Here is an 18,062-nt window from a genome sequence, read left to right as displayed (position 1 = left end):
ACCGAGCGGACCAGGCTGGGACAGGATGTGGCCGTCCACCACCCCACCCCACCCCCTGCCCCAGGAGCCCCGAGGGACCCTGCAACCCAGGAGGTGCCCTGCAGACAGTTCTGGACCAGGCCGGGTCCTGTATCCACGATTACAAATGACAGAACACAGCCATGGGGACACGCACTCACCATGACAGCGTCACGTGCAGGTCGCAGCCCCATCAGACCCTTGTGGTGAAGCGGCAACTACTAGGAAGTGCCGGTGCCTGTCCTCAGGGCACCCCCTCGGAGGGCGTTCCTGCCCCGCCTCCATCACCCAGAACCACTCTTCTGCCAAAAGAAAGCAGTGGCAGCAGCAGGTCCCTTGGTTAGTCATTCAGCACCATCTGTACCCCCTTTGGACTATTTTATCACAAAGTTAAAAAATTTTTAGCCAATTCATTTCTTTAAAGCTTATTAAATAGTGTTCTGCCCTTCAATCAAATATCAACTGAGAACCATAAAAACTAGAAAGTAGATGAATGGCTAGAAGTAAATGGGGAGAAAGAAGAGAAAGTCCCCTGGCCTGTGACAACAGTCGGAAAATATCTGGTGACGTACATCCGTGAGTGAGCATCTGAGGTTCAGGGTCTGACGCCACCAGCAGAACCACACGCCCCCAGAGGCAGGTGTAGAGCAGGACGGGAGCAGGAGTGGGTGAGGTGGGGGGGAGGGGAAGAAGAGGGGACGAGGGCAGGGACAGGCCAGGAGACCAGCAAGGGAAAGGCAGAAACACGCACACCACGGGAAAGGAAGGCGGTGGGACTCGGACGTGTCACCTGGCTTGAGACGGCATCGTGGTCACCCAGTCCCTAAGGGAGGTCAGGGTTTCTCTCCAGAAGAGGCCACTGTTTAGGAAAAACAGATGGAAACCTTTTTACAAGACGAAGATGATTAAGTAAAGAACGTACTCCTATCAGCTGGGTGCTGAGGGGAGGCTTGCTTCAGGCTCTAACTCGTGAAGTCACTGCAGTGAAATCAGAAGCAGGGCCCAGGGCAGGGCAGGTGCAGCGCCTGCTGTTCCCAAACAGCATCCATTCAAATACACAAAAGATACATCCCGACAGCTGAGGTTGAAGTTGGTCGTTTATTTATGAGTCTACACATTTTGTTGGCATCTTAAATGAGGTTGAAGGTGTCGAGACAGGTGCCATCAGCTCTGAGTGACTGAGTCACCGGAAGCAGATGCCAGTAACCGTGCAAACTAACAGAGTATATAAAGCATGTTTTTATTTTAAAAAACCTCAGCATTAAGGATGAATTCAACCTTCTTTGAAGCCAATCGCTTTCCTGTTAAAAACGACAGTCGAAAGAGCAGACACTTCACTCTTCACACAGAGAAGCTATGTTTTTGCCGAATTCAAACAAACCTGTTCTCTCATCAGCCAGTGAACAAAACAAAGATGCTTCGGTAAATTCTATCAAGAAAAAATATCTTTCCCCCAAAGCATACCAATAAATATTTATATTAAAACCCACATAGTTATCTTCGTTTAATCAGATACAACAGAAGAAAAATTCATTTTTACGTTAATCTTTGTAGGTAAGTGTGATTTATGTGCATATTCCAACCCCGGTCTGGTTTTGAGGAACAATGGTATGAAGGGCTGTCCTACCGGCTGTGCACCATGGGTGTGTCACAGGCACTGAGCGTCACAGCACACGGGCACAGGCTCCCCACGGTGGGGACGCTGTCCCCATCCCCACACCGAGCTCCCTGCCCAGAGCCTTGGACAAGAGGTCTGTGTCCCTGCACCTCAACACAGGATTAGCCCAAGGCAAGCCCGCGGCTCCTGCTTTAAAATCCTCGCGTGAATGACGGTCTGGAGCTCGTCTGCAGCCACAGCAAGCGTCTCTTTAGGGAGAAGGACTACAGTCTATGTACTGAACTGTTTACCTGAGGAAACGCGGTTTTCAGTTCCAGTATTAACCATTTCAAGGTTCTAACGCAAACTGGATTTCACCACCACTTACATGTCCCCCCTTTCAAGGCTCAGTGAAGTAAACTTCTTGTCTCAGAAAAAGATGGACATAGATGACTGATGGACGCTATGTAGACAGAGAGAGAGAGAGATGGTTAGAGGACAGGTATACATTGTACATAGATGGCTGGAGATGACAAGAGTATAGACAGATGACTGATTGAGAAATGACAGATGACAGGCAGACAGTGTCACCCCCCGGAGTCCACAGAAATGCTAAATGACACCCCCTTACGTGGAACAGCACAGAACTGCTCAATGAACACTGAGGACAGTGGCTTTTAAAGAGAGGAATGCACAGTGTAACTGGAGGTTTTTGTTTTTAACCAAAAAACCCCTATACCTTCTCTGTGAAGCCACCGTGACCTGAGATAGACACGTACTCCTGGGGATCAGAGCTGTCCTGCTGAGGACACACGTGCACGGGTACCCGACCAAGGGGCCAGTCTATCAGGGAGACAGAAAGCAAGTCTGGAGACACACGAGACGCCTCAGTGACGTGCCCAAACCAGCCAGTCTCTCATTTGGGAAAACAAAACCCTGGGTGTTAAAGAAGAGAGGCACTTTCATCATTTTACATACAGTTTTAACTCTTAACGAGGGAGTTATTATTTTCCAAACAAAATTAAGTGTCAAGTTACTAAAACTGATCCATGCTTTATAGCATTCTTTAATCTGCAATCAAAAACGGAGAACAAAGTTTTAGAAGAAAATAAGATCAATATTTAAAAGTTCAGGAGAAGTAAAAATAAAACCTCAAGGTAAGAACCACTGTCACCATCTAATGCGCTCACGGGAGGCTGGAGATGAAGATGCGTTTGCAGACAGTGTGTTCACGCTGATCAGATACAGCCTTCGCTTCTCCAGGGTTTATTCCGCTTGCATATTTTAAAATTTAGTACAAAAGAAGAGTTAACACAATGTAACACCACCTTTGGAAGATTCATTTTACACCTGGATTGCAGGTTTCTGGCAACAGAAGAGAATTGCGCAGCTGCTACATTCTTGTGTCACAGACTACACGTATGTGCTACATGCAGAGAAAGGGATCAAGCCACGGAACAAAGAACTGCAACCGAGGACACAGGAAGACGGTTTTGTGGCAAAATGCAAATTACCACTGCGCTTCTCCCAGACAGCAGCAAACCTCACGCCCTCCAGTCTCAGCAACACGTGGACGACAGGAGGACGTTTCCACGTAAGGCAGTCGACGTGTGGTCCCTGTTTGTGTCCACCGAGGAATTTCCTAAGTAAGCATTTGAAGAGGAGAGTCCAAATAAAACGGCACAGGGCAGATTCTCTGCACTTTTCATCTGGGAAAGACCAAACTTGATACTCTACTAAAAAAAACACCATGATACAGCAAACTCTAGGAATCTGAATGAAATGAGATACGAAGGTGCAAAATTAGGCAGATTTTGGTTTGCGAACACGCGGGAGTTGGGGCCGTCACTCCAGCTCCTCCCAGTCATCCGTCAGGTGGCCTCTGCTCTGCCGACGGATGCTGACCAGCTTCCCCGCTGACCTGAGGCTCCAGCGAGAGCTGTTCCCGGCGCCGGCCAGGCTGGTGTATTTGGTGGAGCCCCTGGCGTCCTCCTCCCAGCCCGGCCCAGACAGACGGTCACTCATGGGGTCACCCGAGTCGGCTGCCACGTCTTCAAGAGCAAGTTTTGGAGGCTCCCAACCTTCGATCTCGTCTGGTTTCTTAGACTGTGTATTCTGTTTCAAAACCAAATTGTCCCAAAATCCAGACTTCTTCTCCGTCTTCAAGTCTTCTTTTAATCGTAAGTTAGCTCTACAGGAGACGGAAGAGTTAAGTGTTGGTGATCAATCATCTCAGAGCCTCAAGTTGTGTTTATTTTATAAAATAAAAGGTTCTTTTTAAAAAAAGTTTTGTTTGGAAAGCTCACACAGATCTATGTGTACAACTTGAAATATTAATATTAATAAGGAAAAATCAGTCACTACACATGATTAGGGAAACTTGTGAACACTGTATTTAAGGTACCACACTTGGCAAAATGCAAAGTCACTCTCAGAAGAGAAAAAAGCGGACTGTCTCAAGGCCACACGGAAGGCTGAGCTTGTCTCTGAACAAACCTGAGAAAAGAAGCCCCAGGTCCAGATCCAGAAACGGGGGCTACTCCATGTACCACGTCAGTTTTCCACAGGTTTATTCCGAGCTGCAGCCTCCGACGTTCAGAGCTCAGAGCGCTGTGCACTCTGAGGAAAACATGGCCGACTGTGGAGGCAGATGCTCACGCACGACTCAGGGCTCTGGCCGCGGTCCCCGAGCCTGGCTGCCGGGAGCATCCCCAGGACACAGGGGTAAGAACGCCGGTGTCCAGGCCCAAGCCCTTCAGAGTCTCACTTAATTGGACTGAGCGGCCAGGACACAGGGGCAAGAACGCCGGTGTCCAGGCCCAAGCCCTTCAGAGTCTCACTTAATTGGACTGAGCGGCCAGGACACAGGCGTGTTTTCAGGCCCCCCGTGAGCTGCCACCCTGACATCCAGGAGGACCGACTTAAACAGTCCCTGCAGAGAGGGCGCGTGAGGTCACGACCACGGGGTCAGAGGCAGGGGAGGGCCAGACAGTGCTGGCGGGTCATGAGTGCTGCCGAGGCACCCGGTCCTCGGAGGAGAAGCCTCTCTACAGTCAGCCTCAACCAGGAGTCACCTGCTGCTGGCAATTCCACTAGGTTGTCACTGAATTTATATTTTCATCTTTAAAAACATTTTTTTTGTTGTTGTTGGCCATGCCGCACAGCTTGTGGGATCTTAGTTCCCCAACCAGGGATCAAACCCGGGCCCACGGCAGTGAAAGCGCAGAGTCCTAACCAGTGGACCGCCAGGGAACTCCCTAAATACATTTTTTAAACTTTCAAAATATTTATAATAAACTAGCAGCACTGTCAGCTTAAATATATTCAATTTTCTAAAATCTTCTTTTTTTAATTTATTTATTTTTGGCTGTGTTGGGTTATTGTTGCTGTGTACAGGCTTTCTATCATTGTGGCACGCAGGCTTCTCATTACCGTGGCTTCTCTTGTTGCAGAGCACGGGCTCTAGGTGCATGGGCTTCAGTAGTTGTGGCTCATGGGCTCAGTAGTTGTGGCTTGCAGGCTCTAGAGCACAGGCTCAGTAGTTGTGGCGCACGGGCTTAGTTGCTCCGTGGCATGTGGGATCTTCCCGGACCAGGGCTCGAACCCATGTCCCCTACCTTAGCAGGCAGATTCTTAACCACTGCGCCACCAGGGAAGCCCCAATTTTCTAAAATCTTTTACAGTTTACAATCAATCTTTGCATTTTTAACTGGTTTTTTTTCTTGATTTTCTGAAACGACTACACACCTTAACCATGGCTACAAGCTGCTTTAAGACTCATAAGTTCTATTTACTGTTAAGTTTGAGAGCTGGTCAGAGAAGCTTTTTTTCCACTTTTCCATAATCTTTCTAAGTGCTTACTGTCAAAATCAGTACAGCTCACTTCTGTCTCCTCACACGGGGAAGGAAGCCCTCAGCGTCCCCGCACACGGCCCTGCTCTCCACCGCCTCTGGAACGGCCGCCGTCCGGACAGCAGCTACTCACCCTCTGGACTTGGGGGATTTACATCTTTCCAGCAGGTGCTGCTCATCATCCTTGTTAAACAGCGAAGTCACTTCTTTCCAGCCTCGGAAACTCGCTCCCTGAACCTAATAAAAGGTTAAGAAAAGAGCACATCTGACATAGTAAATAAACAGGTCACAGCCGTATTGGGCAGTAACTGCGGGGCTGACATTCAGCACAGAAGCTGGCACCGATTTCCTTACCTGCCGTATCCGCACACCAACTTTTCCCATCAGTTGCAGGTAATCTCCGTTACCCAGTGAGGACAGTGGGTAAACCCACCCACGTTTAATAACGGACGATCAGTTGACCACACTTCAGCCAAACCAGGTCGGGATGGTGGGGCTCCTGACACGAGGTGGGGGGCTGCACCAACCTCCAGGTGGACTTTGAGAAGAAACCACACGTTTTTGTTTATTCTAAGACAAATAATTTTGTACTTTTTCATCTCTGGAATCAGGATGTAATTAACGCCTGGCATGTTAGATTCAAAGAGATACAGTAATAAGGGAGGAATGGAGAAAAGGAAGTACATCTCCAGAAGTCTCGTGTCAAGTGCCTTTACCGTGAGCCACTCTGATGTCCCTGGAGCCCAAAATCACACCAACTGCAGCTGGTTTTCTTTGAAGGGGATGGAGGAGGGCATCTCCCATAGGGCAGACCTGGCTTTAAATGCTTTGAAATGTTAAAAATGCAGCAGCACTGAAACCTGAACCAGGAGGCCGCAAGCGAGCACTGGTGTGAGACCATCCACAGAACAGGAAACAAACAGCTTGCGACCCTGCCGCACTAGCCCCTCCAGGGCTGATTATGTCTCGCTGAGGGCTCAGATGATGGTTGGCATGTTTTTTTAGCAATTAAGCATTTTTTAATTAAGGTGTCTACGTTTTTAAAGACATAATACTACTGCACATTTAACAGACTACAATCTAGCATAAACACAACTTTAATACACGCTGGGAAATAAAAAACTTGGCATGACTTGCTTTATTGCAGTGATCTGGACGGAACCCACTCTCTGCCTGTGCAGCAAGGTTGTTAATAGAGTACATCCTACGTTGTCATCACAAGGAGAAAAACCTATTTCCTTCTTTTTCCTGTATCTACACGAGATGATGGGTGGTAACTAACCCTAGCGTGGTCATCACTTCCTGACGTACGTCAGTCACAGCATCGTACTACACGTGTGGAATTTATACAGTGAGGCGTGTCAGTTACTTCTCAATAAAACTGGGGGAAAGAAAGAGTTCTAGGGCAACCACTCTGTAGCCTACAGGAGAAACTTACTACAGGTCACTGAGATGGTACTACAAATCGTTGAGATGATCTAAATGAGATGGGAAGTCTTAGATGTGGGCCCCAGAGCTTGGGGGAAACTAGAGATAAAACCACCACCAAAAGGAGCATCTAAAAACGTTTAAAATAATAAAAACCTCAACACAAACCACCTGTGCCCTTCAGTCCAGGAGGCCCACACTGCAGGAACGTGTCACCGGCTTAGGGCACTCTCCCCCTTCTCCCCTCTCCTTTGCCTCTAAACCCTCCCTTCCCAGCTTCTTCTCACCTGTAATTGGGAAACACAGATGTGCTCGCCCTCTGGGCAGGTGCAGGGATGCACGTGAGGCGAAGAGCTCTCTGGGTGTCACCCACCACCTTTCCGTGGAGGGCATAAGGGCCCATGCCAGACCCTGAGCTCTGACAAACCTCAGACCCACACCTCCCACTGGACACTGCCCACCAGGCTTGTCTCCACCTCGCTGCCCCTCGAGAAGGGCAGCCTTCTTCCCGCCTCTCTCTCCACGGGCTGGCCTTGGTGCCCCTAGTCCGGCCGGGCTCAGAACCTGTAGGTGACCCCACCCCCTCGGATGCCACATCTGTCCCCAGCGTGTGAATCCAGGCCTCTGGTTGTGGGGACTCAGGACACCTGTCCCGCTGCCACACGTCACTCAAGGGCTGGCAATACCTTCCAGGTGACGTAAGAGCGAGGCTCCACGTCCCCAACGAGCAGACGTCCCAGGTCACAGCTGACACAGCACCCGGAAGAAATCAGAGAGACCAGGTGCGAAAACCTCTCTCTGCTGGCAGATAACTACTAAGTGACAAGTGATGGCACATCTACAGACAGAGCAGTAGGAGTTCTGAGTGGTGAGCGCTCACGTACAGCATGGGGCAAACGGCCGGCTGGCAGCCTGAGGGAGACCCACCCTGGGCCAGGCACATCCTACAGGAGCGTGGCCGTCACACTAGGCTTAACGATCCCAAAAGAATGTGTCAAAGCCAGACCGCTCCTTCACTGACAAACCTGCTCTGCCTGCAGTGCCCACGTTTACACCTGAACTGTACCCCGAGAGGGACACGGGGATGTCACCCACAGACATGACTGCAGCCACCCAGCAGGTCCCAGCCCAAGGGCTCTGCCCCTGATCTCAGGGAGGCTGCCCTCCACAGGCGCCACATGAAGGGTGCCCATGGACACGGAAGCGCTCCTGAGCTCAACTGGAACCGTGGGCTGTGTGGAGTGCAAGTGCCGTTCGCAGTGTGGGGTGAGGAAGTTTCCATCCTCAGAGGGCAGAGGTGACAAACTCAAATGCTTCCTGCAGTCAGAAGGGCCAGGGGTAAAAAATTCGTTATAAGTGAGATGAGAGCCAGGGAGAAAGGGATGGCCCCAAAATGAAGACAAACATGATACGCTGTGAAACTCTGAGCGGTACCCAAGAAGCTGTCCAAAAGAGATGAGAAAGTGAATTTCAGCTCCGAACAAGGAAGAATTACTTTTCCTTGTGCCCATAACTCAGTTGAAAAAAGTACTTCACGCCCCATGGGAGGAAAATCTATGAAATCCTAGAAAGAAAGTTGTCATCCATAACTTACCAAAACTCGTTCTGTTGGAGCAATTTAGCGGGAGGGTTTTGTCACACCTCGTCTACTGCCCCACGTGAGCACAAAGCCCAACTGGGATCTCCGGGCCTCCCACTCTGCCTGGGCAGAAAGTGAATTCACAGCACTGCCCACAGCTGAGTAAAGCTCCCAGCCTTGCCAACCAGAGTCCAACAGGCAGAGCTGATCACCCACAAAGCGAAGCCAGCAGCACCATCTGACAAGGGAACTTGGGGCACGGGTCAGCTTGAGTCAAGACCACAAAGAGCCTTACCATCTGCTGCTCCTGGGAGGGGAAACCAATCCACGGCCTGCCCACAGCTGAGTACAGCCTTCAGCCCACCTGTCCAGGGGCCCTGGGCAGAGCACACAGGAGGCGGTGCTGTCTATTCAGCAGCCCTGCTTACAGTGGCAGCTGAGTGCAGGGCACAGCCTGAGGTTTTTCCCTTCTGCAGAGCAAAACCAGTAGCCCCGCCTAGCCAGGGAGTTCAGGCACAGTCCAGTCTGATTTGGGATCCCAAACGTTGAGCCGGGCTGACCCTGAGGCCCACCCTGCTGCCCCACCAGGGCACGGAAGCTAATGCACAGCCCCCTCTACTGCTGAGGATAGCGTCCCATCCTGGCTGTTTGTGAAGCCTAACCAGAGAACCCAGGCCCCTGCAGTCCCTCTTACAGTCTCACTTGGGCAGAGAAGCCAGCCAACCTGTCTGAACACTGTCAGCCAGCAGCAACTCCCCCACCCAACACGACCTCAGGGCCCAGGGCTCAGACAGTGGCCTTGCCCCAAAGTAAACACGCATAGCCCCATCGGCCCAAGCACGTTAGCAGCTGACAGGTCCAGAAACCCAAACTAAGCTGGTCAAGAACTGTCTCTAGCAAAGAATCTATAAGGTCTGGAAGAGGAACCCACTCACTCAAAAGTGCAGAAAACAATGTAGGGAATCAAGCATCACAACAGCAGGTAAATGTCACACCACCAAAGGGAACTAATAAAGCTCCAATAACTGACCCTAAAGAAATGTGATATCTATGAACTATCAAAGAATTCAGAATAACCCTATTAAAGAAGTTTAGTGAACCACAATAACACAAAGACAACTAAATGAAATTAGGAAAACAACACATGAACAAAACAGGAAGTTCAACAAAGAAGTAGACACCATCAAAAACAAAGAAAACCACACACCAGAAATCTTAGAACTGAAAAACACAGTCACTGAACTGAAAAATTTCAATAGAGAGCTTCAAAACTAGCCTTCACAATACAGAGAAACAATTGAAACGATCAGTGACCTGGAAGACAGCTGAAATTATCCAGTCAGAGGAGCAAAAAAAAAGAAAGAATGAAGAAAGCCAGAGGGACTTGTGGAACACAGTCAGAAGCAACAATATCTACATTACAGGAATTCCAGGAGAAGATAAAGGGACAGAGAGTATATTTAAAGCAATAATGGCTGAAAACGTCTCAAGCCTGGGGAGAGAAATGGATATCCAGATCCATGAAACCCAAAGGACCCCAAACAGGTTGAACCCAAATACATCTACATTGAGACACACAATTAAATTGTTAAAAGTCAAAGACAAACAATTCTGAAAGCAGCAAGAGAAAAGAAACAAGTTACATACAAGGGAACCCACTACCCTCCCCCAATAAAACTATGGAGAGATTTCTAAGAGAAACTTTTCAGGCCAGGAGAGGATGGGATGATATTCAAAATATTTTTTTAATTATTAAAATTTTTACTTTATTGAATTATAATTAACATACAATATTATAAAATGTTATAAAATATTAAAAGAAAAAACTGTCAACCAAGATTTCTATACCAGCAAAACTGTCCTTCAGAAATAATGAGATAAGGACTCTGCCAAACAAACAAAAGCTGAGGGAGCTCATCAGCAAAATATAAGGACTCTAATTAACATCATAAAGACATATGAAGGGAGTGTAAAACTCACTAGTACAGGTAAATTTATAGTCAGAGTTAGAGTCTGTAATATGGTAATAATGGTGGTGCATAAATCACAACTCTAGTTTAAAAGTAGAAAAAAAGTACTAAAAATAATCATAACTACAATAATCTGTCCTTGGATATACAACGTAAAAAATACGTAAACTATAATATCAGTAACCTAAAATGTGAGAGGGAGAAGAAACAGAAGTTAAATACCGCCTGCCAATGCAGGGGACACAGGTTCGATCCCTGGTCCAGGAAGATCCCACATGCCACGGAGCAACTAAACCCGTGCACCACAACTACTGCGCTCTAGAGCACACGAGCCACGACTGCTGAAGCCCGTGTGCCACAACTACTGAACGCTGCACGCTTTAGGGCCTGCGTGCCACAACTACTGAAGCCTATGCGCCTAGAGCCCATGCTCCGCAACAAGAGAAGCCACCGCAATGAGAAGCCCGAGCACCACAATGAAGAGTAGTCCCCACTCGCCGCAACTAGAGAAAGCCCGCACGCAGCAACGAAGACCTAAAGCAGCCAAAAAACAAACAAAAACCACAATAAAAGAGAGCAGGATAAAAAGCAAGGAACAATGGATCTATCACATAGCCAGAAATAAATTAACAAAGTGTCTTGCCTATCAATAATTAAATATAAATGCACTAAAGTTTCCAATCAAAAGACACAAAATGACTGAATGGATTAAAAAAACAAGACGCAACAATATGCTTCCTACAAAGAGACTCACTTTAGCCTTAAAGACACACAAAGGCTGACAGTGAATGTATGGAAAAAGATACTTCAAGACAAAATAGACTTTACAAATGGTAAAGAGAGACAAAGAAAGCCATTATATAATGATAAAGGGGTCAATCCATCAAAAAGATACAATTAATATTTATGCACCTAACATTGGAGCACATAAATGTAAAGTAAAAACTAACAGACCTAAGGGAATTCCCTGGCGGTCCATTGGTTAGGACTCAGCTCTTTCACTGCTAAGGGCCTGGGTTTGATCCCTGGTTGGGGAACTAAGACCCCACAAGTCACGCAGTGTGACCAAAAAAGCAAAACAAAACTAACAGAGCTAAAAAGAGAAACAAACTGCAATACAGTAATAGCTGGGGAATTTAATACCTCACTCTCAACAATGGATATAGATCAGACAGAGAATCAATATGGAAACAGTGAGTCTGAACACTATAGATGAAATGAACCTAACAGACACATGCAGAACATTCTATAGCATGACAGCAAAATACACGTTCTTTCAAGCACACATGGAATGTTTTCTATGACAGACCGTATGTTAGGCCACAAAACAAGTCTGAGCAAATTCAAGAAGGCTGAAAGCATGGTAAGTATCTTCTCTGACCACAACATATACCATCAGTAAGGAGGAAAACTGGAAACTGCATGAATACATGGAGACTAAACAAGGCTCTCCTGAACAACCCACAGGTCAAAGAAGATATTAAAGGGGAAATAAAACTTATCTTGAGACAAACAAAAATGGAAACACAGCATACTAAAACTTACAGATGCAATGAAAGCAGTTCTAAGAGACAGGTTCACACAGAAGCAAGGAAGATCCCAAATAACATAACTCTGTGCTTCAGGGAAGTAGAAAAAAAAGAACGAACTGAGCCCAAAGTTAGTAGAAAGAAAATGATAAAGAGAAGAAATAAATGAAATAGAGAACAAGAAAATGATAGAAAGATTTACAAAACTAAGAGTTGGTTCTTTGAAAACATAAACAAAATTGACAAACCTTTAGCTAGACTCACCAAGGAAAACAACCAAAATCAAAATTCTAAATGAAAGAAACATTACAACTGATACCATGTAAATATAAGGATCATAAGAAGCTACTACGAAATTACAACTCATATCACAGAAAAACAAATAACCATAAGAGAATACTATGAACAGTTACATGCCAACAAACTGGACTACCAAGATGAAATGGAAAGATTCTCAGAAACATATAACCTACTGAGACTGAATAAGAAGAAATATAAAATCTGAACAGACCATTCACTAGTAAGGAAACTGAATCAGTAATTTTTAAAAATCTCCCAATGAAGAGAAGTTCAGGACCAGATAGCTTCACTGGTGAATTTTATCAAACATTTAAAGAAGAATTAACATTAATTTTTCTCAAACTCTTCCAGAAAATCGGAGAGGAAGGAACGCTCGTAAACTCATTTTTCAAGGCCAGAATTACCCTGATACCAACGTCAGAAAAGAACAGTGCAAGAAAAGAAAAATTATAGGCAGGCCAATTTTCCTGATGAACACAGATGCAAAAATTCTCAATACTAGCAAACCAAATTCAGCAGCACATTAAAAGGATCATTCACCATGATCAAGTGGGATTTCCCTGGGATGCAAAGATGGTTGAAACACACAAATCAAATAAGTGTGATACATCACATTAACAGAACGAAAGAAAAATCATCTCAGTAGATGCAGAAAAGGCACTTGACAAAATTTTCAACATTCATGATAAAAACTCTTAAGTATGGAAGGAACATACCTCAGCATAATAAAGACTACAGATGAAAAGCCCACAGCTAACATCATACTCAATGATGAAAGGTCAAAAACTTTTCCCCTAAGATCAGGAACGAGACAAGGATGTCCACTCTCACCACTCCTACTCAACACAGTACTTACTGGAAGTCCTAGCCAGAGCGGTCAGGCCAGAGAAATAAATAGAAGGTATCAGAATTGGAAAGGAAGAAGGAAAACTGTTTCTGTTTGCAGAATCCATGATTTTATATACAGAAAATCCTAATGACTCCACCAAAAAAAACCTGTTAAAACTAATCAATAAATTCAATAAAGCTGCAGGTTACAAAATTAACGTTCAGGACTTCCCTCATGGCGCAGTGGTTAATAATCCGCCTGCCAATGCAGGGGACACGGGTTTGAGCCCTGGTCCGGGAAGATCCCACATGCCACAGAGCAACTAAGCCCATGCGCCACAACTACTGAGCCTGTGCTCTAGAGCCTGTGAGCTATAACTACTGAGCTCTCGTGCCACAACTACCAAAGCTGCATGCCTAGAGCCCGTGCTCTGCAACAAGAGAAGCCACTGCAATGAGAAGCCCACCACCGCAGCGAAGAGTAGCCCCCGCTCACCTCAACTAGAGACTGCCTGCGCACAGCAACAAAGACCCAACGCAGCCAAAAATAGAAATAAATAAATAAATAAATTTAAAACATTAATATTCAAAAATAGGTACCATTTCTACAAGCTAACAATAAATTATGTGAAAAAGAAATAAAATGATACCATTTACAACGGCATCTAAAACGTAAAATACTTAGGAATAAATTTAACCAAGGAAGTCAAAGATCACTGAAAACTATAAGACGTTGATGAAAGAAACTGAAAAAGATACAAATAAATGGAAAGGTATCCCATGTTCATGGGTTGGAAGAATTAATATTGTTAAAATGTCCATACTACCCAAAGCCATCTCTAGATTCAGTGCAATCCCTATTGAGATTCTAATAGCATTTTTTACAGAAGTGGAAAAAACTGAAACAATCCTAAAATGTGTATGGAACCATAAAAGACCCTGAATAGCTAAAGTAATCCTGAGAAAGAAGAACAAAGCAAAAGGCATCACACTTCTTGATTTCAAGCTATACTATAAAGCTATAGTCATCAAAACAGTATGGTACTGGCATAAAAACTGACACATAGATCAATGGAACAGAACTGAGAGCCCAGAAATATACCCATGCATATACGGTCAACTAATACTTGACAAGGGAGCCAAGAATATTCCATGGAGAAAAGACAGTCTCTTCAATAAATGGTCATGGGAAAGCCACACAGCCAAATACATGCAGAAGAATGAAATCGGACCCCTATCTTACACCATTCACAGAAATTAACTTGAAATAGATTAAAGACTTAAATGTAAGACTGGAAACCATAAAACTGCTAAAAGAAAACATAAGAAAATAAAGCTCTTTGACATAGGTCTTGGCAATGATTTTTTGGGGAAATCGCCACTAAAGCACAAGCAACAAAATAAAAAATAAGTGGGATGACATCAGACAAATAAGCTTCTGCACAGCAAAAGAAACCATCAACAAAGTGAAAAGACAACCTACAGAATGAGAAAAAATATTTGCAAACTATATACCTGATAATATCCAAAATATCTGAAGAACTCATATGACTCAATAACAACAACAACAACAACAAAACGCAAACAATATGGTGTAGAAATGGGCAGAGGATCTGACTAGAAAATTTTCAAAAGAAGACATACAGGTAGCCAACAGGTACATGAAAAGGTCCTCAACATCTCTAATCATCAGGGAAATGCAAATCAGAACCATAAGGAGATATCACCTCACACCTGTCATAATGGCCATCATCAGACAGACAAGAAGTAACAAATGCTGGAGAGGGTGTGGAGAAAAGGGAGCCCTCGTGCACTGTTGGTGGGAATGTAGACTGGTGCAGCCACTGTGGAGAACAGTGTGGAGGTTCCTCAAAAATATTAAAAATAAAAACTACCATATGACCCAGCAGGTTCCACTTCTGGGTATTGATCTAAAGGAAACAAAAATACTAACTCAAAAAGATATATGTACCCCCATGTTCAGAGCAGCACTATTTACAACAGCCAAGATATGGAAACAACCTAAGTGTCCGTTGGCAGATGAATGGATAAAATGTGGCATATATACAATGGAACATTACTCAGCCATAAAAAAATAAAATCCTGCCTTTTGTGACAACATGGATGGACCTGAGGACATTACGCTATGGAAAATAAGTGAGACAGAGAAAGACAAATGCCATATGATCTCAGCTATCAATGGAATCTTGAAAAAAAATTAATTTGTGGTTACCAAAGGAGAGTGGGTGGAATTGGGGGAAGGTGGTCAAATGGCACAAACTTCCAGTTATAAGATAAACAAGTACTGGCCATGTGCAACGTGATGACACGGTCAGCAATGCTGTAATGTGCATTCGAAAGCTGTCAAGAGAAAGCTGTTAAGAGCTCATCACAAGGAAAATAATGTTCCCTTTTTCTGTATCTATGAGACCATGGATGTTAACTAAATTTATTGTTGTCCTCAAACTAAATTTATTGTTGTCCTCATTTCGAAATATATATAAGTCGTCACTGTGCTGTACATCTGAAAGTTATTCAGCGCTGTGTGTCAGTTATATCTCCTAAAACTGGAAAAAAGCAAACTAACTAGACCTGTGAACTTCGTCTCTTTGGATCTGGAAAAAAGAGCCTTATCTGACCAAGTTAAACACTCTAAGCTGCCATCCCTCCAACTCGGTCTCACAGTTTGTAATCTTAAAATATTGAACAAAATGTCCCAAAGTTAAAGACCAAAATACAGTATCATTTGCATTTACTCTTGTTTTTCCTCAAATATAAAGCTCTAGCTTTAAGTGCTTTAATTATCCAAATGCGACAGATGCAGGTTTCTCATCTCGAATTTTTCTGGCAAAGTGTGTAACCGAGTTATTAGAAGTGTCTGATTATACGTGCACTGTGAGAAAGCAGGAGCTACCTGCCCCCAGGCTGCCAGGGCAACTCTTGGTCCAAAAGAGGATCAAGACACAAATTTTACCCAAGCAAGAAAAATTACATGAAAACTGCACGGTGATAAATGAGATGCACCATTTCAGTGATGGGGGGAAGGAAATATTATGCCAAAATACCTCTGAAAATCAGAAACTAACGCAAGGGACGAAGAGGAAGAACACAGCACAGGGCTCTGGTGGGTTCTGTGGCTGCCACGTGACCTGAGGGTACTGGTCCAGGCCAGATCCCGTGGCATGTGAATGCTTTAATAAAAGCAATTATTTTTTAAAGGTATTTAAGGTCAAACATCAGGAAAAAATTGTTACTCTTCCTTAGGTCAGGCATCCCAATCTTTTAGCAGGAAAACACTGCTGTCACCCGCAGGGGTGGAGTTCAGCTTCGGTGTCATGGTCGTCTGCACCAGGTGACGTTACTGCAGTGCTGTCACCCCACAGTCATCTGCCCGGCAGTGCGTTTCCTTGTGTGGATCAAAGAGGTCAAAGCATAGGGCCGGCCGCCTGAAGCCGGAGGCCACGCGCTGTGTCAGGGCAGAGCCCAACTCCAGAGTCATGCTGTCGGCGGGCTGAGGGCCATCACTTCTCCAGGAAGGGCTCGGATCCGTGTCGGGAAGCTGCTTCGGAGTGAAAAGTACTCAGGTTGGGCAGTGTGGGGTGGCTTGGGGCCGGGCGGGAGCCTCCCCAGAGCCCCCCCTCAGCACCCCAACTCTGCCCGGGGACTCTGGAGGCAGTGGGTGCTGTGGGCATGACTTCCAAGCCACAAACCGGGGCCGAGGCCCTGCCCTCAGTACCCCGCACGGGAAGGGGCTCAGTCTGGTGTGTCCCAAAGGACAGCGACGGCCAAGGTTCCGATTAAAATGTAATTAAAAAAGCCTAATTTCCTAACCCTTCTAAATTTTAGAACTCACAACCACTTTATGTTTAAACACTGAATTTATTGAGAAACTGGTAATCCTGGAGGAGACTGATTTCACAGCCCAGTCCAGGCCTCTAGGTCAAGCTGTGAAACCAAATCCCAGGCCCCGTTGCCAGACTAGAGCTCTCCGGCTCCAGGAAAACTGCTAGGGGGCCCTCACAGGCTCACAGATGCACGAGGTGAAGAGGTCTGAGAGGAAGGCGGTCCCGCCGCTGCTGGCAGAGACAGAAACGGGAGGGAGGGCGTGGGAGCGGCCACTGGTGTGAAGGGGGACCAGGGGGACCGGGGCCGGCGTGAGGCCGAGGGGGCGCCCGGCCCTCAGCCCTGCCCATCGGACACTGTGCAGCACAGGGAATGCAGCCAGCATTTTATGATGACTATACATGGAGCATAACCTTTAAAGGCTGGGTCACTGTGTTGCACACCTGTAACGCATATAATATCGTACATCACCCGTATCTCAATTTAGAAAACCCTTCAGATGACACACACACACTTCAGGCACACTCTTCAGACCAGAGGCAGGATGACACCTGCTGAGGACCTGGGGGTAACAGAGGCACCTGCGCCCTTCCCTGTCCCCGTCCCGGGTAGAGTGAGGCACGCGTGCTGGCTTGACCGTGTCCCTGTGCCTTCCCTCTGCCCAACGCAGGGACACAGCGGTTCCCCCACTAGTGCACTGAGCTTTAGGGACGGCTGGGGTGAGCCGAGGGCCCTCCGTTCCCTGCACTGAACCCGACCAGAGGCAGCCACTCCGCAGCCGGGGGCTCTGCATCCATCCGGCTGACAGTCTTAATCTGTCGGGACGGCACTCACCAAAGAACTCTACGCAAACTCCTTGGACTAAGTGGAGAAACAGCTAAGGCTTCACGTGGCTTGCTCTGAAAACTACATTCTGTACAATGGTCTGCTGTGGAAATGCTCCTTGGTGGGGACATGCACTCGTTCTGGAGTGTGCAATGTTACAACTGCGTTCGCTGATAGTAACAAACACATGTAGTAGTTTCTAAAATATGAAAAATGTTCCTGATCAACCACCAATTAAACTTTGGTTACTTGGTTTGTTTGGTCACTTGTTCAACAATGTTTAAATCTTTTAA

General features: G+C 46.0%; 1 protein-coding gene across 4 annotated transcripts in view; it reads right to left on the bottom strand.

Annotated features, from left to right (window-relative positions):
• Positions 1-1,097: 1,097 nt before the first annotated feature.
• Positions 1,098-18,062, bottom strand: part of TDRP (testis development related protein) — a 56,727-nt gene continuing 39,762 nt past the window's right edge. For 2 of the 4 annotated variants that reach the window (XM_059909445.1, XM_059909444.1), the window contains exons 2-4: positions 5,822-6,005; positions 5,601-5,704; positions 1,098-3,806 (exon numbers count right to left, since the gene is read on the bottom strand). In XM_059909445.1, the coding sequence (XP_059765428.1) occupies positions 3,461-3,806; positions 5,601-5,704; positions 5,822-5,851 (480 nt within the window). In that variant the 5' untranslated portion in view covers positions 5,852-6,005 and the 3' untranslated portion in view covers positions 1,098-3,460. The remainder of the gene's footprint in view (positions 3,807-5,600; positions 5,705-5,821; positions 6,006-18,062) is intronic. The other 2 variants (XM_059909442.1, XM_059909443.1) reach the window with 1 other exon arrangement.

Source organism: Balaenoptera ricei, chromosome 21 (genome assembly GCF_028023285.1).
Source record: "Balaenoptera ricei isolate mBalRic1 chromosome 21, mBalRic1.hap2, whole genome shotgun sequence".
Classification (NCBI taxonomy): Eukaryota; Metazoa; Chordata; class Mammalia; order Artiodactyla; family Balaenopteridae; genus Balaenoptera; species Balaenoptera ricei.
The sequence above is the reverse complement of the archived record's forward strand: the minus strand, read 5'-3'. Positions and strand labels throughout refer to the sequence as shown.